A 24586-nucleotide genomic window follows, 5' to 3' on the forward strand; every position below is an offset into this window, starting at 1 on the left:
CAGAGTTATATTAGTCCACCAATGTTTAGTTATTTAAAGGTATAATGGACAGTCTGGCCTTATAGATGATACCTATTTTATTCATTATATATTCATTTTTAACTTCAGATTCTTTTTCTGTTCTTTAGAAATTTTAGTTTGAAGGAATCATTTTTTATTACCAACAGAATTAGACAGTTCTATAAATCATAGGTGTAGGAAGAATCTTGATAATGCATTGGAGCTATATGTCCTTGATGGGGAAAATGGAAAGAAAAGCAATTCAAGTAAATTGGAAGATGGAAAAATATTTCTATAATACTTCAAAATGAAATTCTAGGAACTATATATCAGAAATTTCTGTACTTGTATTATTTTACTTAAATGTTAGTCTCAGTGGATTTTTTAAAGTCTGAACTTATTCATTTCCTCGGAGAGGATTTATTTATTTGTTATTAATTAACTTAAATATTTTGACAGTTCAAAAAGCTGTTTTGTTTGCCTGTTATGGCATGCTCTTTTAAAAGAGAGTGTCAAAATACACTGCAGGACGGTGAAACCAGTTAATTTGCTTTTCAAATGGATTCATGTTTAAAGATAAGTATGTTTTAAAGACAGTCACAACCAAGGAATAGAATAATGTGATTATGTAAAGTATCCATGAGAATAACATTAAAGAATGCCAGCTCACTTTCTGCCAAAATCAATCTTTAATGAGTATTAAGCATCAGGTTGTTATATTATATTGGATAGTTCATGTTTCCTTTTTTATCAATTTTGTTTTTTACTTAAATTTAAGAGCTTTTCAAAGGAATCATATGCATGAAACCAATTATAGCCATTGAAATATAAGTTTTTCATCAAGACGTAATTATGAATGATGCAAATGAGTTGCAAGTATTAGAAATGAGCAAAATGTGTTTGGAAGTTATCCATAGAAATGGAGTATAACATCCTTTTCCATGAATATGTTTCTGTGCATTCCACTTGGGTGGTATTTGCAATTTATTTCTGGGTATCCATCCAGCAATAATCTTCTCACTGCCTTTAAATTCATGGTGTTTCAAGATAGTCTAATAACTGTAATTAAGAATTTGACACAATTGATATTTTTCTTATTAATTTTTAAATGACTAATTTTTTCCTTGTATTTTTTTTAAACTTGGATCTTCCGCAGGTGCATAGGCTCAAGTATTGAAGACTGCATCGGCCTGATGGATAGGTACTTGGTGTACTTGCTTCCCATGTTCTCCCTGGAGGCTCCATGTGTGAGCACTGGTGCATGAGTGTGCATGTCACTGTGAATGGAGAATGATGTTTTCTGTTCTGTAATTGCCTGCAGGTGTAGCGGTCCCACTAGTCATGACTGCATTTACTACCCTTGGACGGGCCATTCCACTTTACCACAACATGCTAGGTAACATCTACCATGTTTCCATTTTGTCGCTCAAACCCTTTCCCAATGATCATGGATGAAAAGTACTAACCAGTTGGATGGAATTTATATGTTAAATTGGGGAGTTAGGAAGAGGCACATAGCACTTTACTTTTTTAAGCCACATTTCTTACCTCTTCTTACTTCATTGATTATGACTTTGGAATCCAGATTAGTAATATCATTATTTTAAATTTTGTATAATAAGGCAAAATTAACTACTTTTGAATTTTTTAGCTAGAATTTTAATAGAATATTTCATTCTTAATTCTGTAGATGATTTCAAAAAGAAATAATTTTTAAGAAAGGAATTTGTAAAAGTTGGTGTATTTTTCTAAAATGTTTGTGATTTGATTCAATTTCTGATTTTGTATCATTTTGAACTGGTTGGTATTTGCCCTGGGTATCAGTATTACCATAGACTAAAGGCAATATAGAAAATATTTTGTGCAGGCAGAAGTACAAGTTAGAATTTAAAAATTAAATGTTACTCACATCCATATAAAAACCTACGTATAAATGTAGTAGCTTCATTCAAAATTACCCCAAACTAGAAATTAATTACTCAAGTGTCCTTCAGCAGTGGTATACCCATGCAGTGTAACGTTACTCAGCAATAGAAAGGAAGTCACTGCTGGCATACACCAAACTTGGACGGATCTAAAAACATGCTAAATGAAAGAAGCTATAGTTAAAAGAATGCATACTGTATGATTCCATGTATATGGCCTTCTGAAAAAGGCAAAACTGTAGGGACAGAAGATCAACCAGTGTTCCCAAAGACTGGGAAGGTGGAGCAAGAGATTGACTACAAAAGGGTAGCAGGAAACCTAGGAGAAGAATACAACTTTTCTGTAACTCAATAGTAATGGTTGCACAAATATATGTGCTTGTCAAAAGTCATAGTTCAGTACATTAAAAAGGATGAATTTTACTGCATATAAAGCATACCTTAGTAAGTTTTGACTTTTAAAGCTCTTTTAGAAAAGTAGTTATTTTACAGTGTTATGCAAAAATATTGTTAGCTTTGTTAATGAAACACTAATCATATATTTTGGAAGAGAGAAAGTAGTGTTAAATTGCATTTAGGAAAATGAGAGTTTTAGATGGCATTTTTTAAATGCAAACCATTGTTTTGAATATAACATATATAGTATAAGAGTACATAAAATATAAGTGTAAACCTCGGTAAATTTCTTCAAATGCAACATTTGTGTAATGATTAGGCAGATAAAGTGGAAATATAATAGTATCAGAACCAGAAACCCCTTTGGGTCCCATTGCAAGAGTAACCACTGTCCAAAATATTAACATCATGGGTCAGTTTCTCTGTTTTTGCACTTTTTAGAAATTGCATCATTTTATGTACTCTTTGCATCTGGCTTCTTTTTCTAAATATAATATTTATGAATTCATTTATATCATTAAAATTAGTCCTAGCTTTTTTTTAAAATTTATATGGTGTTTTGCCTTTAAATGTTTTAAAGTAATCAAAAAAGTGATATGTCTTAATAATGTTATTTTTAATGAAATAAATAGAGAACTTAAATTCTAAAGAGAAATAATGTGGTAGAGTTAAGTGGTTTATATAATAGTGGTACTTTGGCATGTGGGCAGAATCAAGTCTAGCTAGTAACATTCATTTAGAGCAAGGTGAAAATTATTTTTAAAAATCAAATAAAATCAACGACAGAAGGGGGGGGAGAAGGACTCACAAAACCGGGAAGAGCTGGGAGGGAAGAGGGGAAGGGAAAGGGGGGAAGGCAGAGACAAATGTATTTAAAAAGTAAATAAATTAATTAAAAAAAATAAAAAATAAATAAAAAAAATAAAAAAAAATAAAATAAAAATTCAACATATATTAGAGAGAGAAAGAGAAGGAGAGGGAGGTCTGAATTGAATTGTTATAAATGAAGGTCCACTTTAGATTGGAATGGACATATATTCATGAAGTAATTGTCCTCGTTGAGTCTTTGAGTCACTTTACTATAGCTATGAGGACTGTTTTTACATTTGTTTTGGTGACTTTTTAAAGTAATCGTTCCAACCAACTAGTAAGAGACAATATAGTATGGTGATTAAGTATGCTGTCTTTGGATTCAGGTATTCCAAGTTCAAAGCCAGGCTCTCCCATTTTTTAGATGTGTGACCTTGGGTAAGTTCCTTAAATTATCTAAGCTTCACTCTCTTTATGTATAAAATAGGAATATTAATATAGTTCATAAATTGGTTGTGAAGATGGAATGAGTTCATAAGAACAGTGCCTCGCTCAGATAAATCACTCAATATATGTTGTTTATTATTTTTCTCTATATCAAGGATTTTAAATGTTGGGGATGGGGAAAACACCTCCCAGGGGAAGGAGGGAAAGCATTCGAAGTCACCCAGGGAGCTTTGATGTGTGCCTCCACCCCTCTGATGAGTCCTTTGAAAAAAAGGAAGTCATTTCTTTCTTCAGTTTAAGAATCACTGTCATAATGAGAGCCACTGATACCAATGGCAGTAGATCACAGGCAGAGGCATGCACAGAGACAGAGAAAAGGTCAAAACCATATGGATTGATCATCTGTGGCTTCCAATGCCATAAGGGGTTATATAAGTCAAAATCGTAGTGTATTATCAACATACAAAACATAAAAACTGTGGAGAATTTTTATAAGATTATATTTGAATTTGATTTAAGCCAAACTGGTAACATGATACAAGACCTCACAAGCTCTAGAGAATAACAGTTTTTGAAGCTCCTCTTAAACATTTGGGATTAAGAAAGGAACATAACGAAGATTACATGTAGATGGGAGAAAGTCGGATACAGCGCAGTTAACAAAATTATGTGTCCCCTTAAGGGTGGTTAAGCCTCCAAACGGTCTAAAGAAGAGGCTTACTCTGGCTTTTAAGGCCCAAAAACAATGGACAGGGCTTCCTTGAGTTAAGATAAAACTTTTATAGGCATGGGAAGTGACTACCCAGCATATCCTGCCCCGTTAGGAATTTATGATCAGATCACAAATCTGACTTGTGGTAAGATTTATGACAGAGCTGCATTCTTTTTGCCCATTATATCTTATTATAGATACAGTATTTCCAACATGTAAACAAAAGTGATTTGGGACTTTTCAATCCTATTACTTGCCTGAGTTCCTAGGCCATTCCCTATAGTCTCAGGTTAATGCACATAATTCAGGTTAGCTTTGTCAAAAATAGATAACCATGTCCAGTCCTGAGTACAGTTCAGCGTATCATTCCTATGAAAAATCTCCTGTAGACCTTTGCACAGATAAAGAGGAGGGGTTTTCGAATATGAAAGCCTGGGTTCAAGTACTGGTTCTACCATGTTTCTTATGTGTAGAATAAGGTGATAATGGTAATTTTTTAAACGGGAGTTCTTATACCTTTTAAGATTGGAGTGAGAATTAACTGAGATAACATGCAGGAGCCATTATCTAGTTATGTGCACTGGTGGTAGTTATGTTTCTAATTGAAATACTGGGAAAAATCAAGTTTTGAAACATTTTATGATGTTGTGTTCTATAAGTTTTTATATGTCAGTATGCTATTAATTCAATAGTTTAGTAACTTCAGAATTGACATGAAATTCCTGGAGTTCTAAGCATTTAAATTTTGTATGACATTTTATTATTTGTTTTTAGATTCTGTTTTTCTTATTTTAATTTTATTTATTTATTTATTTTTAGAGAAAGAGGAAGGGAGTGTGAAAAATAGGAAGAGAAACATCAATGTGTGGTTGCCTCTTGCACGTCCCCTATAGGGGACATGTGCCCTAACTGCGAATCAAACCAGCAACCGTTTGGTTTGCAGGCTGGCACTCTGTCCACTGAGCCACACCAGTCAGGACAAGTACAACACTTTAAATATGATTTCAAAGAATTTGTTGTAGGTTACTAATTGTTCTTTTTAAAAAACTCTAGATATATTTAATTAATACCAGTTTTTTGAGATTTTTATTTTTTTATAGAAGATGCATATCTAAACATAAAACATTTTTTACCTTTCTTTTTTATTTTTAATTGAATTTATCGGGGTAACATTGGTTCACAAAACCATACATATTTCAATTATAGAACTCAACAGAACATCGTCTGACTGCCCTTTGATCGTATTGACTTGTTGGAATTGACTTCTCAGAGGCTCTTCATAAGTTCAGAATTTACGTGAAAGATTTAGCTTGGACTCTGGAAGAGTATTTCTGACCATGGGAATTTTGGCATAGGTTAGATGAAAACTGAAAGTAACAAGCATCTCCTTTTTTGGGTCCTTAATATTGCAGTAAATATTTACCAAATGGAGAGGGTATCCATTTAATTAAAGCAGGGAGTTAATCAAGTAATATTTCAAGTCATTTATCTTTTTATTAATCCATGATAGCTTTTTTAAAGCTTATGTCTTAATTAATTAAAGTGGATCATATGTAATAAGTGGACAAAACATGCTAAAAAGTTATAAAAGTTTCATGAACCATCTTGTAACTGGGAGATTTTCCAAATGTCTCCTTTACTTTTTAGTCACAGAAACTTACATTGAAGAGGTCAATGTGGCCATTTTGAAATACTTGGAGCTCATAATCCCTACTTCCCCCTTATATTGTATTCTGTTTCTTAAACCAGCAGGAAACAAGATTGAAGATTTAAATGAAAACAGATAAAATGTACCTAATCTTGGATTGATTTTCATTTTCTAATCAGTGTTATTCTTTCCCAAGTCTGCAATTTGTGAACTGGTTTTCCACATTCCATTTACCTTTACAGGCTGCTGCTGGACTTTCTTCCAGGAAGATTGAATAGTGTAGAATAGAATTATCTTTCCACCTGTAGTCTCCTAGAATATACCACTTATTATGAAAACAACATTTGACATTTTAAAACATCTCCATGCTTTCTTTATCTGAATTACATGACTTAAAAATAGAATTTCTGTTTGATATTCTTCCTTTTTCATCAAGAATCTTATGAAGAAATATGTACAGCTAGTTTATTATTTTTTGAATTCTATTCATTTTACTTATACATTATTTTTATATAGATTCTAAGAGAATGAAGTATTACATTCTATTCTCATTTAGTTTCTTTGTCAAATATATATCCAAAGCTCTTTATAATCTTGGTCTCTTATTTTATTAGAACCTAAATTTATTAATCTCAACAAGCAAAGACTCTATCAGTAAAATATTTTTTGTTAGAAATCCCAAATGTAAACTAATATATTTTTTTGAATTTGTGAGAGAAATTATGAAAAGTACTAGATATATGTTCAAGCATTCTTATCTGGCTCTTTGCTCCAACTCAATTAATCTAGATGTTTCACAACATGGAATAGGTAATTGAATTCAGTTTAACCCTCTAAATCTTATATGGGCTGTTATTTGAAACATTTTATATGCCTCTCCCATTTTAATGCCTTTGTCACACTTTTACTCTCTGGTAGAGTGGTTATTACCTAAGGGGTCACATCACAGTTTATCTTTTAGCGGTGTGACCCGTGTGTGATATATGAGGGAGATGATGTGGTATTTCTGGCACCACTTTCACAAACGGCACAATCTTTTTTCTTTGTTTGTTTTGCCCCCAAGGAACTTAATTAATAATTTATGTCCAAATCAAATGGCAAACATTGCCCATAGATGGTTACCTTGGATGAGTGACAGTTGTGTGATGATTCCTAAGTCCAATAAATAAAAGTACACAGGCTCTTTATTATAAGTCTATCCTTGATCCATCATATTCTGTATATTAAATTTACTTTTGAATTAGAGTTTGAAGAGGTAAAGGAGAGTGTTTCTTTTTCAGCTGTGCTGTGTTCTACACTTTCAGTTAATAAAATACAAAAATTATCAAAGAATTATAAGGCAATAGCAAAACAGCTCAGCTCAGTTGTTAATGACCGTTAATACAGTTAAAGTGGTTACTCTGAACAAAAATATTTGGTGGCACAAGGTTGTATGAGTGGCCTTTATAAGGATATCAAAATGCTCACACATTTTTACCAAAGCTTTTAGCAAGCCCCCAGAAACAGTAGTATTACACCTAAACCCACTGAATGTAAAAATGTGACCAGAAGAAAGCATGCATGCTTACAGTTGAAAGCCAAAAGAGAGACTTTTAAGAGCATTGGCTTTAAGACTATAACAGAAAATCTGATGATAACATCATTGATGTTGATTAACTGGTTAAGGGTCGGAGCAAAAATTCAGTGGGTTGAGTGAGCCATTATGAATACTTATAAAAACTATTTCCTTGAACATCTTTCCATGGTATAGAAATTATAGTATTTTCTAATTATTAATTTCTGTATTGGAAAGATATCAAGACTGTTTATGCTCTGTTACCTTGAAATATCTTAGCCACCACTGAAATTAATTATTAACAATCCAATGTATTTTATTAAAAATAAAAATAAAAAATAGAAAAATATTTTTGAAAGCTTTGTATTTTTAGACAGAAATTTACAGTTTTAAAAGTACTTTGCATGTGCTCTTCCAAGATTTAACCTCTAGTTTTTTTTAGTAAAGTATAATTTAGAGGCATAAGTATATCATTAGTATTACTCAGGATTTTTTTATTAGTGTTATAGTAAATTAGAAATATGAAATTCTCTTTCATAGCATTTCATTCTTAACAAATGTATTTCCAAGGGCCATGGAAATTGTAGCCAACTAACATTGTAAACCCTTTGCAACATTTCTGTGGATGCTACATATAGAGGTGCTTTGACAATGTGCAGAGGAAGTGAAAAAGTAGCAGTTATGACAAAATGAACAAAGTAATTCCTGATAAAGACAACTCACCTGTGATTTCAAAAGGAACAAGAATTAAACATGCTAAACAATTTATATATGTATAGGGAAAAAAGCATCTTATCCTGACCCCTTACTAAACATCTGACACAGAAGATATCAGTAAAGTATTGAGTCCTAAGGCAATTTCTTCTCATCTAGTCTGCATCCAAATACTATGGGTATAAAGCCTTGGAATTAGTATGCTATAAAATGATGAGGGTTATCACCTATAGCATGTATTTTTGATTTTATACCTACTCCTGGAGTTCAGTCTTTAAAAGCATGTTAAGTCTTTATGATTTCAATGTTTTATAGAAAAAGAAAGGAGGATAATCATGAAATAGTAAATATGTTCAACTGATCCCGTTTGAAGATATTTTTGAATTGGCATCTAAACCTATGATAGTTTGCCCTCCAAAAACCTATTTTGAAATTTAAAATATCATAAATTGGGATTATATGTTTGATAACTCATATGGTTAAAAACACACACACGCACACCACACACTGGGTGAGATGAGGGGGTGCCTGACCCTGCAGTGGTCAGGGCTCATCTGAGTGATACCGACACACACTTTTCTTCATTGTTACATGAACGGGGCGCATAGGGTCAAGGTCATGACTAGCTGCACATTTGTATGTGACTAATGTTAAGCCATAAGGTTTAATCATTATATGTTTTCTGTTAATGTGTGAAAAATTACCATAAACTTAGCAGCCCATAAAAACAACCCAGCTCTATAGGTAAAAGTATAGGAGCAGCAATACTGGGCTCTCTCTTTAGGATCTCACTAGGCTAAAATCAAGGCTCTGACTGGGCTGTGTTCTCAGGTGGAGCTTGGGATCCTCTTCTAAGTTTATTCAGGTTGCTGGCCAAATCCAGGACCTCGCAGTTCTAAAACCATGGTTCCCATTTCACTGCTTATTCTTCGCCATGTGCAGTCCTTGCCATGTAGCCTGTTCTGTCTTGAAAGCAGCAGTAGATCCATCCTTCTCATTTTTCTACCCTCTTTGTTTTTATCTCTCTGACCTCTAGAAAATTATTTAAAGGCTTATTTAATTAGATAAGGCTCACCCAATTGTCCTCCTAACCTTAAAGGCAAGCTTTTTGGGACCTTAATTATATCTGTAAAACTCTTTCACAGCACCACCTACAGCAGTGTTTGACCAACTGGGAGAAGATATGTGTTTACACGAGGGGCTGGAATCCTGGTGCCCATCTTCAGATTGCTCCTAACACACCTACCATGGTTACCTAAGTGTGGGCATCACAGGAATAGCTCTTAACAGCTCTCCACAGGAAGCATCCTGCTAGACAGGAAGAAATGGAGGCTTAGTATCAATTAGACATATATGAGCTCAGATCTTTGCTCTGCCACATACTAAGTAATATTTTATAAATTGCTTAATTACCCTGAACCTATGTCCTCATTTGTTAAATGGTAATGGTGATGATTATTTTATGTTCTTATCATGAATATTAAATGTGATATGTAGGGCACCTGATTTATATATTTATATATATTTATATATATATATTTATACACACACACACACACACACACACATACATATGAATTTTCTTAAAGAAAGCCAAAAATGAGCTCCTAGATAAATCTGAGAAGATTTCAGGAAAAAATAATTCTGAGAAAGAAATAAGAACTGGTGTTCCACTGACCCTTTCTCTCCTGGTATTTCAAAGATTTAACTATCCAGATGCTGGAATTCTGGGGGCCATCTTTGAATTCTGCTTACCACACTTGTCATGGGGACTAAGCATATAACCTTTCTACTGGTGCTGTTTTAATTTTGTCTCATCCTGCAAGGAAGGACCTTAATTATTTTCTGTGTCTCACGCAACTTTGCCACAGATATACTTTTAAATACAAGAGAAAAGTCTCTCTTCAAATAATATATTTCTTGTTTGCCTCAAAAAGGAACTAGAAGCAAGCAATACGAAATTGGCACTCAAACCAGGGGCCCTTTGTTTTATATAACTATATGCTTATGTACTATAAGGTAAGGTCTCAATATACATATTGACTTCAGGGGTTCCGTATTTCCCTTGTGAGCAGTAACTTAAAAATATAAGTTAGATCAAATTGTCCCAGTGTTAACACCTAATTTATGACCTCTCTGTATATTTACCAATATAGTGAGTTTTCCCCAAGAGTGCCCTAAACCTGCTCTGTCCAACATGGTGACCACTCGCCACAGGTGGTCACTGAGCACCTCATAAGCAGTTAAACTGAGATGTGCTGCACTTGTAAAGCATATACTGGATTTTGAAGACAGTATGAAAAAAGGAAAGCAAATGTCTCATTACTTTTGTTGTACTGATTACATTTTGAAATGCTAGTAATTTTGGATATATTGGGTTAAATAAAAGTTTATTTTAATGAAATTTATCTTTTTTAAATATGCCTACTAGAATCTTAAATAACACACTGGCTTGCATCCTGTCTCCGTGGGGCAGCACTGCTTGAGAGCAGTCACAGTGACATTTCCGAACACTCTTACCGATGACAACCGTTTCCTCACACATAGCTATGCAATTTTAAATAGAAGTTATAATAAATATCTAAAAGGCTGAAATAAAAATTAAATGTAAATCTAAATCATAATACTTTTTTTGCTTCCCTACTTTGGAGGTCTCAGATTTTGATTCTAGAATGTCCTATCTGGCTGGAGATATAGTAAGCCTTTTCCTATGAATGATATCTTGGTAACAATTTGACACACAAGGATGGTAGAGGGCATGCTTTTGCACATTCACAGGAAGGTGTTTATTTTATCATCTTCAACAGGAGACAGATGGGATGAGTCAGACAGAGCCAAAGAAAAACATCTGTTTACCTAAATCCATTGCCTATACCTGCACATTTATATGTCCACACAGATTTTATAAATTTCCACAAAAGGGAACTAAAATATGATAATTTGAGTCCACATTTAGAATCTCTGATATTGTCTACTCTTTAAATTAAAATTTATACAAAGATGTGAAATTATATTGTACAGACTCTCTTTAAAATTGTGTTTTGTACCCACTATTTCTATTAAAATAGTGTTTCAATTTTTATGTCACAAATGAACAGCACTATGCAGAAAGAATTCTTAAGTATAGGTCAAAGTCTCTTTTGTTAGTTTGCTATATTTATATGCATGTATAGTCATAAAAGAATCAAAATTATCTCTTCATATAACTTAAGTATACATTGTATTAAACCCTAAGTATCTTTTTTTATATTTCCTATGTAACTAGAGGAATCTAATTAACTGGGACCCCCTTCTGTGATGAGGTTACATAAAATGATGCACAGATATTAACTCAAATTGCACTCTTCACGCTTTTTTCTTATTACCACAGCACATTTCCTAACTAATCATTCTTCCATAAACATACAGATATTTTCCCATACTATGCATGTAGGCTGGAGCTAATTAACGGAGAGTACTTTGATTTACCAATGAAATTCCTCGCAGTGAATTTATTCTCTGCTACCATCCACCTTCAAACCCAAAGTGATATAATTTCCTTGTAATTTGATAGTAACTCAGTACTAAAGAATGAATAATCAGGAAAGGGAAATGCACCGCTAATAAACTCTGAATGTGTTGTAGCCATTGCAATTTTGATGGCATTCTGTTCCTCTGCCCAGAGTAAAACGTTCCATATGCTTTGCTCAGTTAGAGAATAATTATAGCTACTTTTGGTAGAGTAAAAATAAACAACAAAAACCTCTTTCCATAAAAAGTTTACTTGTTGATGGGGGAAAAATCCTTTTTTTTTTCTTTTAAATAACCAAAGCAAAGTCTACTTCCAAAGCTACTTTTTTTGCCCTTTGAAGCCCTAGATCCAAAATCTAAAATTCAAATTCGAAGTTCAAATCCTCGAGTGGACAGCTCAGTTGTTCTACACCAGGAAATAAAGGACCAGCTAGAAAATCCCAACACCAGTTCTTGTTTCTTTCTCAGAATAGTGCTATGTTTTTTTGAAAATCTTCTCTATAAGCTTGTTTTTGCCTCTCTTTAAAAAAGTCCTAATATGTACTTATGAGCTGCACCAAACTATCACATTTATTTTTGTTATCTTTGTGATCACTTCAGGACTTTCTCCTTTTTCTGTTGTTGACAGTATTGCAGATGCCGCCATCCCCCTTCTTTGCCCCTCATCTCCCAGCCCCCATTTCTCTTAGGCCATCACCACATTGCTGTCTGTTTCCATGGGTTATACATATACATTCTTTGGCTAATCCCTTCACCGTCTTTTATTCATTCCCCCCCTCCCCTCTCCCGTCTGACAGCTGTCAGTCTGTTCCATATAACCACGTCTCTATTTCTATTTTCTGTGTCAGTTTATTTTGTTCATAAAATTCCACATGTAAGTAAGATCATATGATATTTGTCTTTCTCTGATTAGCTTACTTCACTTAACATAATAATCTCCAGTTCTATCCATGCCATCACAAAAGATAAGATTCTCTTCTTTTTTATGGCCACATAGTAGTCCATTATGTAAATATACCATGGCTTTCTAATCCACTTATCTACCGATGGACACTTGAGCCTTTTCCAGCTCTTGGCTACTGTAAATAATGCTGCAGTGAACATAGGAGTGCATATATTCTTTCAAATTGGTGTTTCAAGATTCTTAGGATATGTTCCCAGAAGTAGGGACACTGGGTTAAAAGGCAGTTCCATTTTTAATTTATGAATAGCATAGAAAATAGTTATTACTGTTACCACTTTACTAATGGGGAAACAGGTTCAGGATAATTAAACCATTTATAAAAATCACTCAGCTAGTAGGTGTCAGAGCAAAAATTTAACCTCTGATATGTCTGATTCTAAAGACTATACTTCCTTCTTTCAGCCAGGCTGGTTTCCAAGCTGAACTGTTAAGAGCTATTTCTATGATAAAATTAATTGAATATTGTAGTCTACTTAAAATTATTTCACCCATTTGACTTTCCCTTAGCTCTAAAGTTCCTTTATCTATTAAGTCTTCCTCCAATGTATAAGATTTTACAATGCTTGTCCCCACATATTTTAGTCAAATGAAACATCTGGCATTACTTAGTTGGGATACCCATGATCTAAGCATATGTTCCTGTATATTGGAACACAATGTAAATGTATATCTATATTTTTATATTCTTAATACATCAGTGAGTTATCTAAGACATTTGTGAGTAAACAGGCCGAGTTTTTACCTTTTCTAAGGTAGCACTTTTTTTAACTTCTGAAATGATATGGTAAAATTATTGTTGTTTTGTATGAGAACTACATTCATAAGACCTGATGCTAATTGATTAAATTGTGAGATGGAGCAAAGTTGATTAAGAGTAATGGTGAATTCAGGTAGTACAGTATGAATCCTAGATCATCATTTGGTTCTTTGTGTTTCATAAGGTGAAAAGTTGTTCAAGTTAAGATATATCCTTCCTAGTATTGATACAATCAAACATACTGTATTCTTTTTGAAAGCATACAACTGAACATCCATTCTTTCATATTGGCTGCCTAACACTAATCAGCTCATAATTATTCATTATATTTACTGCATGTCAGGCATTGTGCTAAGAAACTATGAAGAATATGGAGCAAAAGTTAACATAATACTTAGTATCATAAAATGTATAGTATAGTAGAGATATCCTTATCCAATATAATTTTATAATTATATGTTTACATGATTACTTATTATGAGAAAAATTGTAAATAAACTAGATGGAGTGAGGGCTGTAAGAGAAAGGGGGAATAAAGTAAAAGATAATGTCTTAAACTGAGATGAAGAAGACTCCAAAAAAAGTGGAATGAATTTTATGAGAAAAATAGAAAATTCTTTGGGGGCAGGGTAAGCTTGAGATATTTATTTGATATCTGAAGATTTGCATAGGCAGAGAGTGATAATACTCTGGAATGATAATACTCTGGAACTCAAGAGAGAGGTCTGAATTACTACTCACCTTTACAACATAATATTGGGTGAGATTCCACAGGGAGACAGCACAGATGGAAAACTGAAGAATGAGACTCAGGATATAAGCTCTAAATGTAAAGGACCAAAAACAGCACAAGGATACAACGGAGCAAAGGAGATCAACAGAGATGGACTCAGGGTAGAAGGAAAATAATGAATCCAGGAAAGCAAATGTAGAAACTATTCCTAGGCTACAGATTTATAGTTACAGAAAGTATTCCTAGAGTGAGGCTGAGTCTAATGGTGAAAGGCAAGAAGTACTGCCCATCTCATTTGAGAAAATGGAGATCATGGGTGAAACTTCAGAAGACAGAATTTCCATTGAGTATCATGGACGAAATGGGTAAGGTTTGAAACAGGTAAACTAAATAATGGGAAGAGGCAGAAATGGAGACATATTTAGAGAAAGCTTTCAAGGTATTTGTTGCAAAGGGAGGAAAATATAAAATCAAAGCAAATTGAGGTTTTTATTTGTTTGTTAGTTTTGCTTAAGTTGCAAAATATTAAAGCACATTTGCAACCTGATGAAAATGATTCAGAATAAAGAGAAAATTCATATTTCAGGAGATCATGAAAAACTGCCGGCAAAATTTTCATTAGTCATCAATAAGGAGGGAATTTTGTACACAAGGGCCAAAATTGGCTGTAGAAGGATCAGGAATTACTCAGCCATTGTAACTGGAAGGAATTTAGGGTGTGAAGGTAAATGTGCAAGTAGAAAGTAGATTTGATGGTGAGAAGATGAGGCAATTCACAGTTTAGTCTTTTTAAATGAAATATAAAATGAGGATGTCATCTTAGACTACAGTAAGGGAAGCAACATTGGATATTTAAAGAAAGATATTTTATAGACCATCAAAGAGAGGAGGACTTCACCCTAGAAATAGAGTCGTATTGCTAGGCAGTGCTGGGGGACCACTTGAGATTTATAGTTACAAATTAGAATGATCCCAGTTAACATTGTTGTGTTTTATTCAGTTATAGTATGATTGTTTAGTGGTATGCATGGGAACTTAGAAAACTGGTGTTACCTAAGTTACCTAAGACTAAGTTACCTAAGACTTTAGTTACCTAAGACTAAAGTTTTGCTAGCTGAGTACTTAAGCAAGGAGGTAACAAGCAAGTTAAAGATATATTAAAAAATGATAATAGCAAAGGGCTATAAAAACTAAGTTGAGTAATGAGGGAAATTGACATTTATGGGAGACTGAAGAACAAAGAAAACATGGTAGGGTCAAAGGCCTAAAGTTCCCAATAACACCAAATATTTTTTGAAGAAGAGATATCAGAGCAGGTGAACAGAAAACAATGGAGCTGCTGTTCTGAAAGTAGGTACAGTTATGGGTAATGTATTTAGGATAATGAATGAAAATGGGTGACTAAAAATATTGGAAGTGAATAAGCAAGGATTTGGGAAACCAGGAAACTGAATGGAGATGGAGACAAGTGGGAAGATGCAAAAAATATTTGGAATTTAATATTGATTCCTGTGCATGGTGATAAACTGAATATGACATAATTAAGAGAAGAAATGGTTAATAATTATTTTTGGTGCTGACTTTCAAAATTAAATGGATTTTATAACATTAAATGAGATTGGCACAATAGAAAGGTACTAAATTCATTATAAATTTATTTTTGGATATGCTGAATTTGGGGTAATTTTAACAAATCTAGTGATGTTAAAAGGGAAATTTAATATACAGAGATGAAAGTCTCTCTATATGCAGATATGGATTAAAAATGAATAGGAAATGTGGAAATACAGATCACCAACTCTTGATGCCCTTTGAGAAATTTGTGCGTGAAGGAAAGGAGAGAGAGGGAAATAGTTGGAGAATGAATAATATCAAGAGAAAGATATTTCAAAGGTGGATGAAATGCGAGTCTTGTTTGGAAGATCTTGTAGAAAGTGAAAGGTTGGCGATAAAAGGAAGAAAAGAGATCATCAATCATGGCAGTTTCCTGAAAAAGCCAGAAGACTTAGGAGGCAATGGAAATGTGCAAGGATTAGACTTGGAGATAAAAAGAGACCCTCCCTCCCTGCCCTCCTTGCCCCCTCCCCCACATCACCACTTCGTCAGGAGAGAAAAGGCAGAGAATACAGAAAGATGCATGTAGATTAATAGACAAAGGCTGAGGGAGTTTCTGTTTAATGTTTTATAGTCTCTCCGAAGTTGTAGTTGAAGTCATCTTGCCAAAAAGGAGGATATGTTTTGGTGTCTATACATGCATGAAAGAGGTGACAGTCTGGAATATTAAATTCAAATAGAAACTGTGCTAATTTTTGCATTTAAAATATTCTGTCACTAATTCACAAATCATCAATAATTAGCAATATGTTACTCTACATGTATCAAACTGAAGGTCACTGTATTTTATTTTTGCTTGGATAATAACAGGTTGTGATTTGGGTATCAGTGACTCTGGACTCATTAAGTAGAAGACTGTTAAATATTTAATCAGAATCTAACAGCATCCTGTATGCATTATGAGAAATTAACAGACTTTAATACCTGTAGTGCTAATTGCAAATGCTGATATATAACAATGATTCCAAATTACATTTATTATTAAAAACATCAGCAATCGTGCAATTGTTCAGGAATAAAGCCTTAGTGTATCGGAAAATCATACTGAAACATTTTTTATATCTAAAAATGCTCTTAAGCAAGGATTATGATGAAGAGTACCTTACAAATGAAATATCTTTGGCTTCTGACTGTACTGATGTAACTAGCTGTATCCTCAAGCAATGACTGTTCCCCAAGCAATTGGTGCCATATGCCTCCCTTTTAAATCTAAAGTAAGTAAAGGTAGACTTCATCACCCTGATGGGTAAAGCTTGCCAGATGTAATTTAGGTACTTTTCTTCATTTTTTAATAGTAATTATATCCTTTAATATATTTTTATTTTTTATTATTCAAATACACTTGCCTCCATTTTTAAATTACAAAAGTAATGCCTACTTAGTGTATGAAATATAGATGTATGTGTTTATGTATGTTTGTTTTTCCTTCCCCACATTCACCAATATACTAAAATATATACAATAATATAGGTTTCTGTTTATGAAAAAGATATCAAAATATATTCCATACATTATTCAGTAACTTTCTTTACTCACTGAATAGTACATTATGGACAGCCATCTGGATCATTATAACTCTTTTTTTATGGTTACATTATTTTACTGTTGATGTACCACCAATCCCCTATTGCAAAATGCACAGCCTTGGCTAGTGCGGCTCAGTGCATCAAGCACCGGCCTGCAGGCTACCATCGCTGGTGTGACTCCTGGTTGGGGTACATGCCTAGGCTGCAGGTCAGGTCCCCAGCTGTGGGTGCAAGAGAGGCAGCCAATGGATATTTGTCTCCATCTCTTTCTCCCTCACTTCCTTTCTCTGGAAAATTAAAATCTTTTTAAAAAAAGAAAAATGCACAGGCTATTCCTAATTTTATGTATTTTTATGTGTGTATCTGCCATACAAATATGTTTAGCTAGGTATCAACTATAATACATGGAAAATACTCAATTACAGTATTCAAATTTGCTAATTATTATTCAAAATTTCAAATAAGAAATACATTAAAAATTGTGGAACTTAAAACATTTGTGTTAAAAAACATTCAAGTTTAGTCTCATTTATTTATATACATATTTATAATGTTACATATATAATTTATAACAAATTATTTTTTATACCTGTCTAAAATTAGATAAGTCCCATCAAAGTACGGCTGAAGGTTTTTCACCACAAGTTAGTAAGGGCTGCATGACTCAGAAATTTATTCTAATAAGTTCACCGTTTTCTTTATGGTACCATCAGTCATGTTACAGGAAAGACTTCATGATTTAAGAAAAAAAGAAGTTTAATTAACCTTCTTTGAAAGTGTGTTAATTTTAGTTTTAAGTAAATCTAAATGGACAAATAGGCATCTATGTATCTTTAATATTTTGACAATTCATAGGAATCCTACATAGTTCTGAAAGAATAAATAGAACTTAAAAAATAATTTAGTGAGTTATAGCAATGCCTGAACTTTTTATAAAATACTAAGACTAAATTTCTTTCAAGAACCCCTTTTCTCCCCTTCTCCTCCTTCTCCTCCTTCTTTTTCTTCTCCTTCTCCTCCCCCTCCCCTCCTCTCCTCCCTCGCCCCTCCCCTCCTCCTCTTCCCCCCGCCCCCTCCCCTCCCCTCCCCCTTCCTTCTCTTCTCCTTCTCCTTCTTCTTCTTCTCCTTCTTCTCCTTCTTCTCCTTCTCCTTCTTCTTCTCCTTCTTCTTCATCTTCTTCTTTTCTTCTACTCCTCCTCCTCCTCCACCTTCTCCTTCTCCTTCTCCTTCTCCTTCTCCTTCCTCTTCCCCTTCCCCTTCTTCTTCTTCTTCTCCTTCTCTTTCTCCTTCTTCTCCTTCCCCTTCCCCTTCCCCTCCTTCTCCTTCTCCTTCCCCTTCTTCTCCTTCTCCTTCTTCTTCTTCTTCTTGTTCTTCTTCTCCTCTCCCAATTACTAAGACATGATTACCTGATAAGAAAGAATAACTGGCCTGAAGTTTACAAGTTGGTACCCATTGCATGCTATCTTAAACTATAATCGTGTTCTTCAGATTGCTTTATTTGTTTGTTTTTTGGCTATTCTGCCAATAAATGAAGTACTAATATACTTAGTGGCCCCAACATGTACTCAAGGAGAGATGAGAGTGTTCTCCAGCAACCAACACAGTGCTAGAGGTGAAAAAGTTAGGGCCTATTAATTGTTCTCTCTTGTTCTACTAGCACTAAGAAAACCTGAAATTTTGCATGAGCTCAGCTGGTATTAAGTAAAAATAAACCATTTGCTTAGGTAACATCCAGAGAGGAAAATAATATAATCTGAAAAATTAAAAGACTATGTAAAAGAAAATGTGTAGATATTACTTAAAGTTTTTAAAAACTAATTTATTAAAATTTAATTTTATTAAAATGATTTAATGAAATTAATATGTCCACTCTATACTATTTTTAGGTTATTTCCTTAATGAGCCTTTACAAAACAAAGAAATTTAAACTTATTTTCCTCTGGATGTCCAAAACAATTCATACCATCAAATATAGCTTACTGTAAAAAGTAGATGTAATTCTAATAATAGAAAAATAATACACAAAGAACATACTGAAAAATTTATATTGTAGCTATGAAAAGAACCTGGTTCATGTAACTGTTTTTTTTCCCTCTCTTTAATAGTAATTATTTCTTTTGCATGCAAATGAAATGGTTTCAAGCACAGTATAAAGTTGTCTTGCTATTATATTATTTCAGTGTTATTTTAATTGACATAGGTTCTATTTTTTCTTTGTTCACATTATCTGATAGCTCTAAGTCTGTATTCAGAACATCTGCAGAATTATAACATCTTCTAAGTAATTGCTTTAGAAAAAAAATGGATTTCCCCATAATTAGAAATGTGTTCTAATTCAGGACTGGGCATTTACATGAATTTAAAAGGGACTTCTATTGCTAAACATTTTTATTAAATGCTTTTAAATGTGTTTTTTGTGAATCCGGTCACAATAAACCTCCCCTTAGTATATAGAGCAATCCATTCTGTGTTAAAGATGCTATTTAAAACAGAAGTCTTTGCAAGGAAGGTTTGCTTGTCTTTTCTTCAGGTCCTCTGTAAACAATTTTGAAAGAGATAGAAACAACCTCACCTTCTTATTTCTTTCCCAGAGTTTCTTCAAACCTGCTTATGGACCCAGAAATTAGTAAAAGTGGACATTAGTGTTTGCCAAGTTAAATGCTAATGAAGAACTCTGTTTTTTAATTGATCTGATAGTATAATATTTCCTTTAGGTTTATAAGTTAGGAAAACATTTTACTACTTTTGAACTTTATCACAATATGAAAACAGATGATAATTAACATACTGCTCATTACAACATTTAAATTCCAAAATACAGAAATTATATCCTCAAAGAAGCTCTACAAGGTTCTACTTAGCAGTACTTGTAAAAGTATAGAGCAACCCCCAAAATAAAAAAAAATTTAAAAAAAACAACAAAACTTGTTCAGTCAAGACTGACGTAGGTAAAGCCTAGTGAATGACCAGGAGACTGTGATAAGTAAGCAGACATAATAGATGCACCAGGGTTATTAACTGTTATCCGGAAAGGAAGGACCATTGGTTTCATGTTTTATTTTTAAATATTGGATTATCTTGAGATAATGTATGTGGCAGTTATAATGCAAGAAGAAAAAAATGGAAAATCTGAAGTTATTTTTAAGCTAGGATCTTGGCTAAAAATAAAATAACGTCATATTAATTGGCTTCAATAAATAGCTTTGTGTGTTATTCTTTTTATAAAAAAGGCTAGAAGAAGGGGAGTTGTTGCCATTGGTTCAACATCAAGATCCATACCATCCAAGTCAAAATGTATATAATTTTCTCATCTTTATGTTTTGGTAGCGAGATTGCTACTGTAGCTCTAAGCATTACATCCAAGGACAGAATTGGAGGAACAGGCTCTTCAGCTGTACCTGTCATTTCCCAGAATTCCTCTATCCAACATTTGCTTTCCTCTTATTGCTCAGAAATATGTTGTATAGTCACACCAAGGTGCAGAGAGACTGGGGGCATTATTTAGCTTTTAAAAAATGTCACTACCTTAACGATATTAGGGCGCAGGGGATTAGGAATGGCAGTTGGCTTGGTCAACCAGGGACTTTGACCCAGTATGGTGGGGTGAGAGATAAACTAAACTCTAATAGGCAGACAAAAATAATAACTGACTGGAATAGTATTTTCAGTGCTTTTACAAAAGTATATTACTTTACCAATCACTATGAAATCAGGAATAAGCAAATATAAACATGTTCAGAGAGGCAGTAAAAAAATAACTCTCACCATTTTCTTTCCATTAGAGATATTGTTAAATTGTGCTTTTAAAATTTAACAACATTTTTAAATACATTTGTCTCTAAAAAGTAAATAAATTAATTTAAAAAAAATAAATTTAAAAAAAAAGAAAGAAAACCACCATGAGGTACCACCTCACACCAGTCAGAATGGCCATCCTAAACAGATCCACAAACAACAGGTGCTGGCGAGGCTGTGGAGAAGAGGGAACACTAGTCCACTGGTGGTGGGAATGCAGACTGGTGCAGCCACTGTGGAAAGCAGTGTGGAATTTCCTCAAAAAGCTGTAAATGGAACTGCCTTTTGATCCAGGGATTCCCCTGCTGGGACTATACCCTAAGAACACCAAAACGCCAATACAAAAGAACCTATGCACCCCAATGTTCATAGCAGCACAATTGACAATAGCCAAGTGTTGGAAGCAACCTAAATGCCCATCAGTAGATGACTGGATCAAAAAGGTATGGTACATATACACAATGGAATACTACGCAGCAGAAAGGAAAAAAGAACTACTCAACTTCGCGACAGCATGGATGGAACTGGAGAGCATCATGCTAAGCAAAATAAGCCAGGGGGCGAAAGACAAATACCATATGATCTCACCTATAAGCGGAACCTAACCAACAATGCAAAGAAGCAAGGAAAATATGACCAGCAACACTGAAAGGAAAAGAAATCAACAGAGACAAGAGGGAAGGAGTGGGGCAGGGAAAGGGAAGGGAAGGGGAAAGTCAAGGAACATATAGCAAGGACTCATGGACAAAACCAAAGGGGAAGAGCTGAGGGAGGGTAGGTGGGAGGGGGCAAGGGAAAGTGGGGGGGGGAGGCAGAGACAAATGTATTTAAAAAGTAAATAAAAAAAATACATTTAAAAAAAATTTAACAACAAATTGGGTTAAGTTTAAAAACATATAGGAAGTTCTGAAACTGTTAATGTATTTATGTGCTTTTAAGGTTTATTTAAAATAAACAGTATGTAAATACTTATTGAAATAAACCATTCAGTTATTTGTTCATATAACATTTATTGCTTCTCTTAATGAGACAATAAACTCGCCTTCAATGAAATATAAAGAAGTCTGTGACAATTCCAGCACTTAAAAGACTTATGCTAGTACATTAAAAAATAGAAATACCATTATTTTACCTTTCAACAGTGAATGTATTAAATATTTTAGAGGTGTGTTACACTTGCAAATGATTGGTCTCAAAAGGTCAGTAAAAAGATAAGAATAAAAATAGATTGAAACAACAGCATTCACCTTAATGAGAGAAATCAAACCACAGACAGATATCGATGTGAGAGAGAAACATCGATCAGTTGCTTTCCATATGTGCCCCAACTGGGGATGGAGCCTGCAACCTAGGACTGTACCCTGACTGGGGATCAAACCCTAAACGTGTTGGTATAGAGACAATGCTCCAACCAATTGACCCACCCATCCAGGGCAAGAGTGATATTTCTTAAGAAAGACACATCCTTAATACTTTTGTGGATTTAAAGAAATCTTCTTTAGTATAAGGCGAGGATGGGGTGTCTAGAAAACATACTGAAAAAAATTAAAAGATTTTTATATACAGAAATGTGTATAAAGAAAACAAATCAAGCTATTACTCAGAAAAATAGGTTGTAAATCTTCTGAAAAATGGGACTGTTTAAATATGTATTATGTAATTGTGCCCAATAAAAACAACAGAAATGTGTGGCTTAATGCTTCAATAGGTAAAGATAGGTGTAATTTGCCAAAGGGATATAATCTCTGCTGGCAACACAAGTACTTGAAATTACAGTGCTTAGAATGAACGAAAATTTTGAGGTGAAGGGAAATTAACATATAAGAATAAACAATGGTGCCTGCAATGATTTAGCCTCTGGCACTTTTTTTCATAAAGCAGTGTTTGTGTAATATTTACTGCCTTACTATGAAACTGATAAATTCCTTAACATGTTAAACCATTTTGGTAGGTAATACAACTGCAGTTGTAAGAGATTTATCCTGCATTTTTTTAACCCTTTAGCATATTGCTTCTGATGACCATGTCTATGTAATGAGTATGTAATAAGGTGGGGTAGTACCTAGTAGATAATGTATTTTTTAATTATAAATTTACAATGTTTTGGCCGTGGCATTAAGCATATTTATTCTATCTATGTAGAGTAGACAATGATAAAAGTGCTCTACTAATATAAGTATCTATGATACTGTTTAATAGGTGTAAACAATGAAGAAAACCTGAGCACCAAAAATTTATCTGAGCTCCTAGAAAAATCTTTTAAAACAAAAACCTTTCTGGTCTAATTCCCATTCGATGCTTTATTTATAGAAATTCATAGTTAATTGTCAATTATACCTCAATAAATCTGGTAAAATTTATAGGTGAATCATAGATATTCTCAGGATGGTATCTTATCTGTAGAATGTTTGCCTCAATAATTAAGTGTACATTTGTATATTTCCCATTAACTTATTAAAAAAAAAAGAAACCCACAAATATGTGTAAGCATTGCCCTATAAAGAAAAGGAAAGAATCACCATGAAATTGTTATAAATTTTTTTCAGTCACTAATCCTTGAGATAAATAATCCAGATGTTATTGCATATTGGTTTGATGGTAATATCTCTAATGAGATACTTTATAACACTGTGTTAAATAATATGTAACATTTACATATTGAAAAAATGGAAATAAGTTTATTTTAACACCTGAAGAAGAATCAAGAAACATTCAAATTTGCTTAGGAAGAGGGAATGTACGTTGAAAGTCATTCGCTTCAGCACTTATGCTTCTAGTCATATTGAAGATGTAATAGAGGAATCTCAAATTCTAATCAAAGGATGGAGACACACTAACACCCTAGGTCTTATCAAGTAAAAACTGTAACTGTCAACTGCGGTCTACATCAGACTCTGACCCAGATCACATTCAGTTGCTCAACAGGAAAATATGTGTCATATTTATAGAGCAAGTAGAATTCTGGGTCAGAATAAGCACAATTTGCAGGAGAAAAAAATTCTGTGAACGTGGCTCTCCTTGCCCTAGGCAGTAACCCTTAACATGTCTTCTGTGGGATTTGGGTTTCCTTGTGTTTCAAGGTCTCTCCTTTCAAATCTGCAGCGCTCTGGGAAAGACTGAACGGGGAGGGCATGCAGGGACACTGTCTCTAGCATAAACACTGCTTGTCTTCTTTCTTAAGGGAGTTCTATTTTCTGAAAGCCCCCCAAATCCTCTCACTTGTTTTATCCCTGGGAAAACAAATAAAATGAAGCTAAATGAAGAATAATGTCACTTACACACTCTAATAAGGGCATAAAGGATTTAATAAACCACAGTGAACATATCAATGCCGATAAAATTACAGTCTGATGAGAATCACAGCAGTAAGATATAAGTAAATATAAAATTAAAGAGTCTGTTAAAACTCATAAATAAGTTAATGTGTATTTTTTATTCTCTGCTATCCAATATAGGTATTGAAGACAAATCTGATGAATT

The 24586-nt window shown here is 33.7% G+C and overlaps 1 protein-coding gene across 1 annotated transcript in view; it reads left to right on the plus strand.

The window, feature by feature from the left end:
* ERBB4 (erb-b2 receptor tyrosine kinase 4) overlaps positions 1 to 24586 on the plus strand; it is a 994125-nt gene that overhangs the window by 752002 nt on the left and 217537 nt on the right. The window contains exons 16-17 of the mRNA XM_054585691.1: positions 1157 to 1201; positions 1322 to 1396. Coding sequence (XP_054441666.1) covers positions 1157 to 1201; positions 1322 to 1396 — 120 coding nt within the window. The remainder of the gene's footprint in view (positions 1 to 1156; positions 1202 to 1321; positions 1397 to 24586) is intronic.

The sequence above is a fragment of the Pteronotus mesoamericanus genome, unplaced genomic scaffold, assembly GCF_021234165.1.
Source record: "Pteronotus mesoamericanus isolate MK-2021 breed Mesoamerican mustached bat unplaced genomic scaffold, CSHL_Meso_final contig_90, whole genome shotgun sequence".
Taxonomy (NCBI): Eukaryota; Metazoa; Chordata; class Mammalia; order Chiroptera; family Mormoopidae; genus Pteronotus; species Pteronotus mesoamericanus.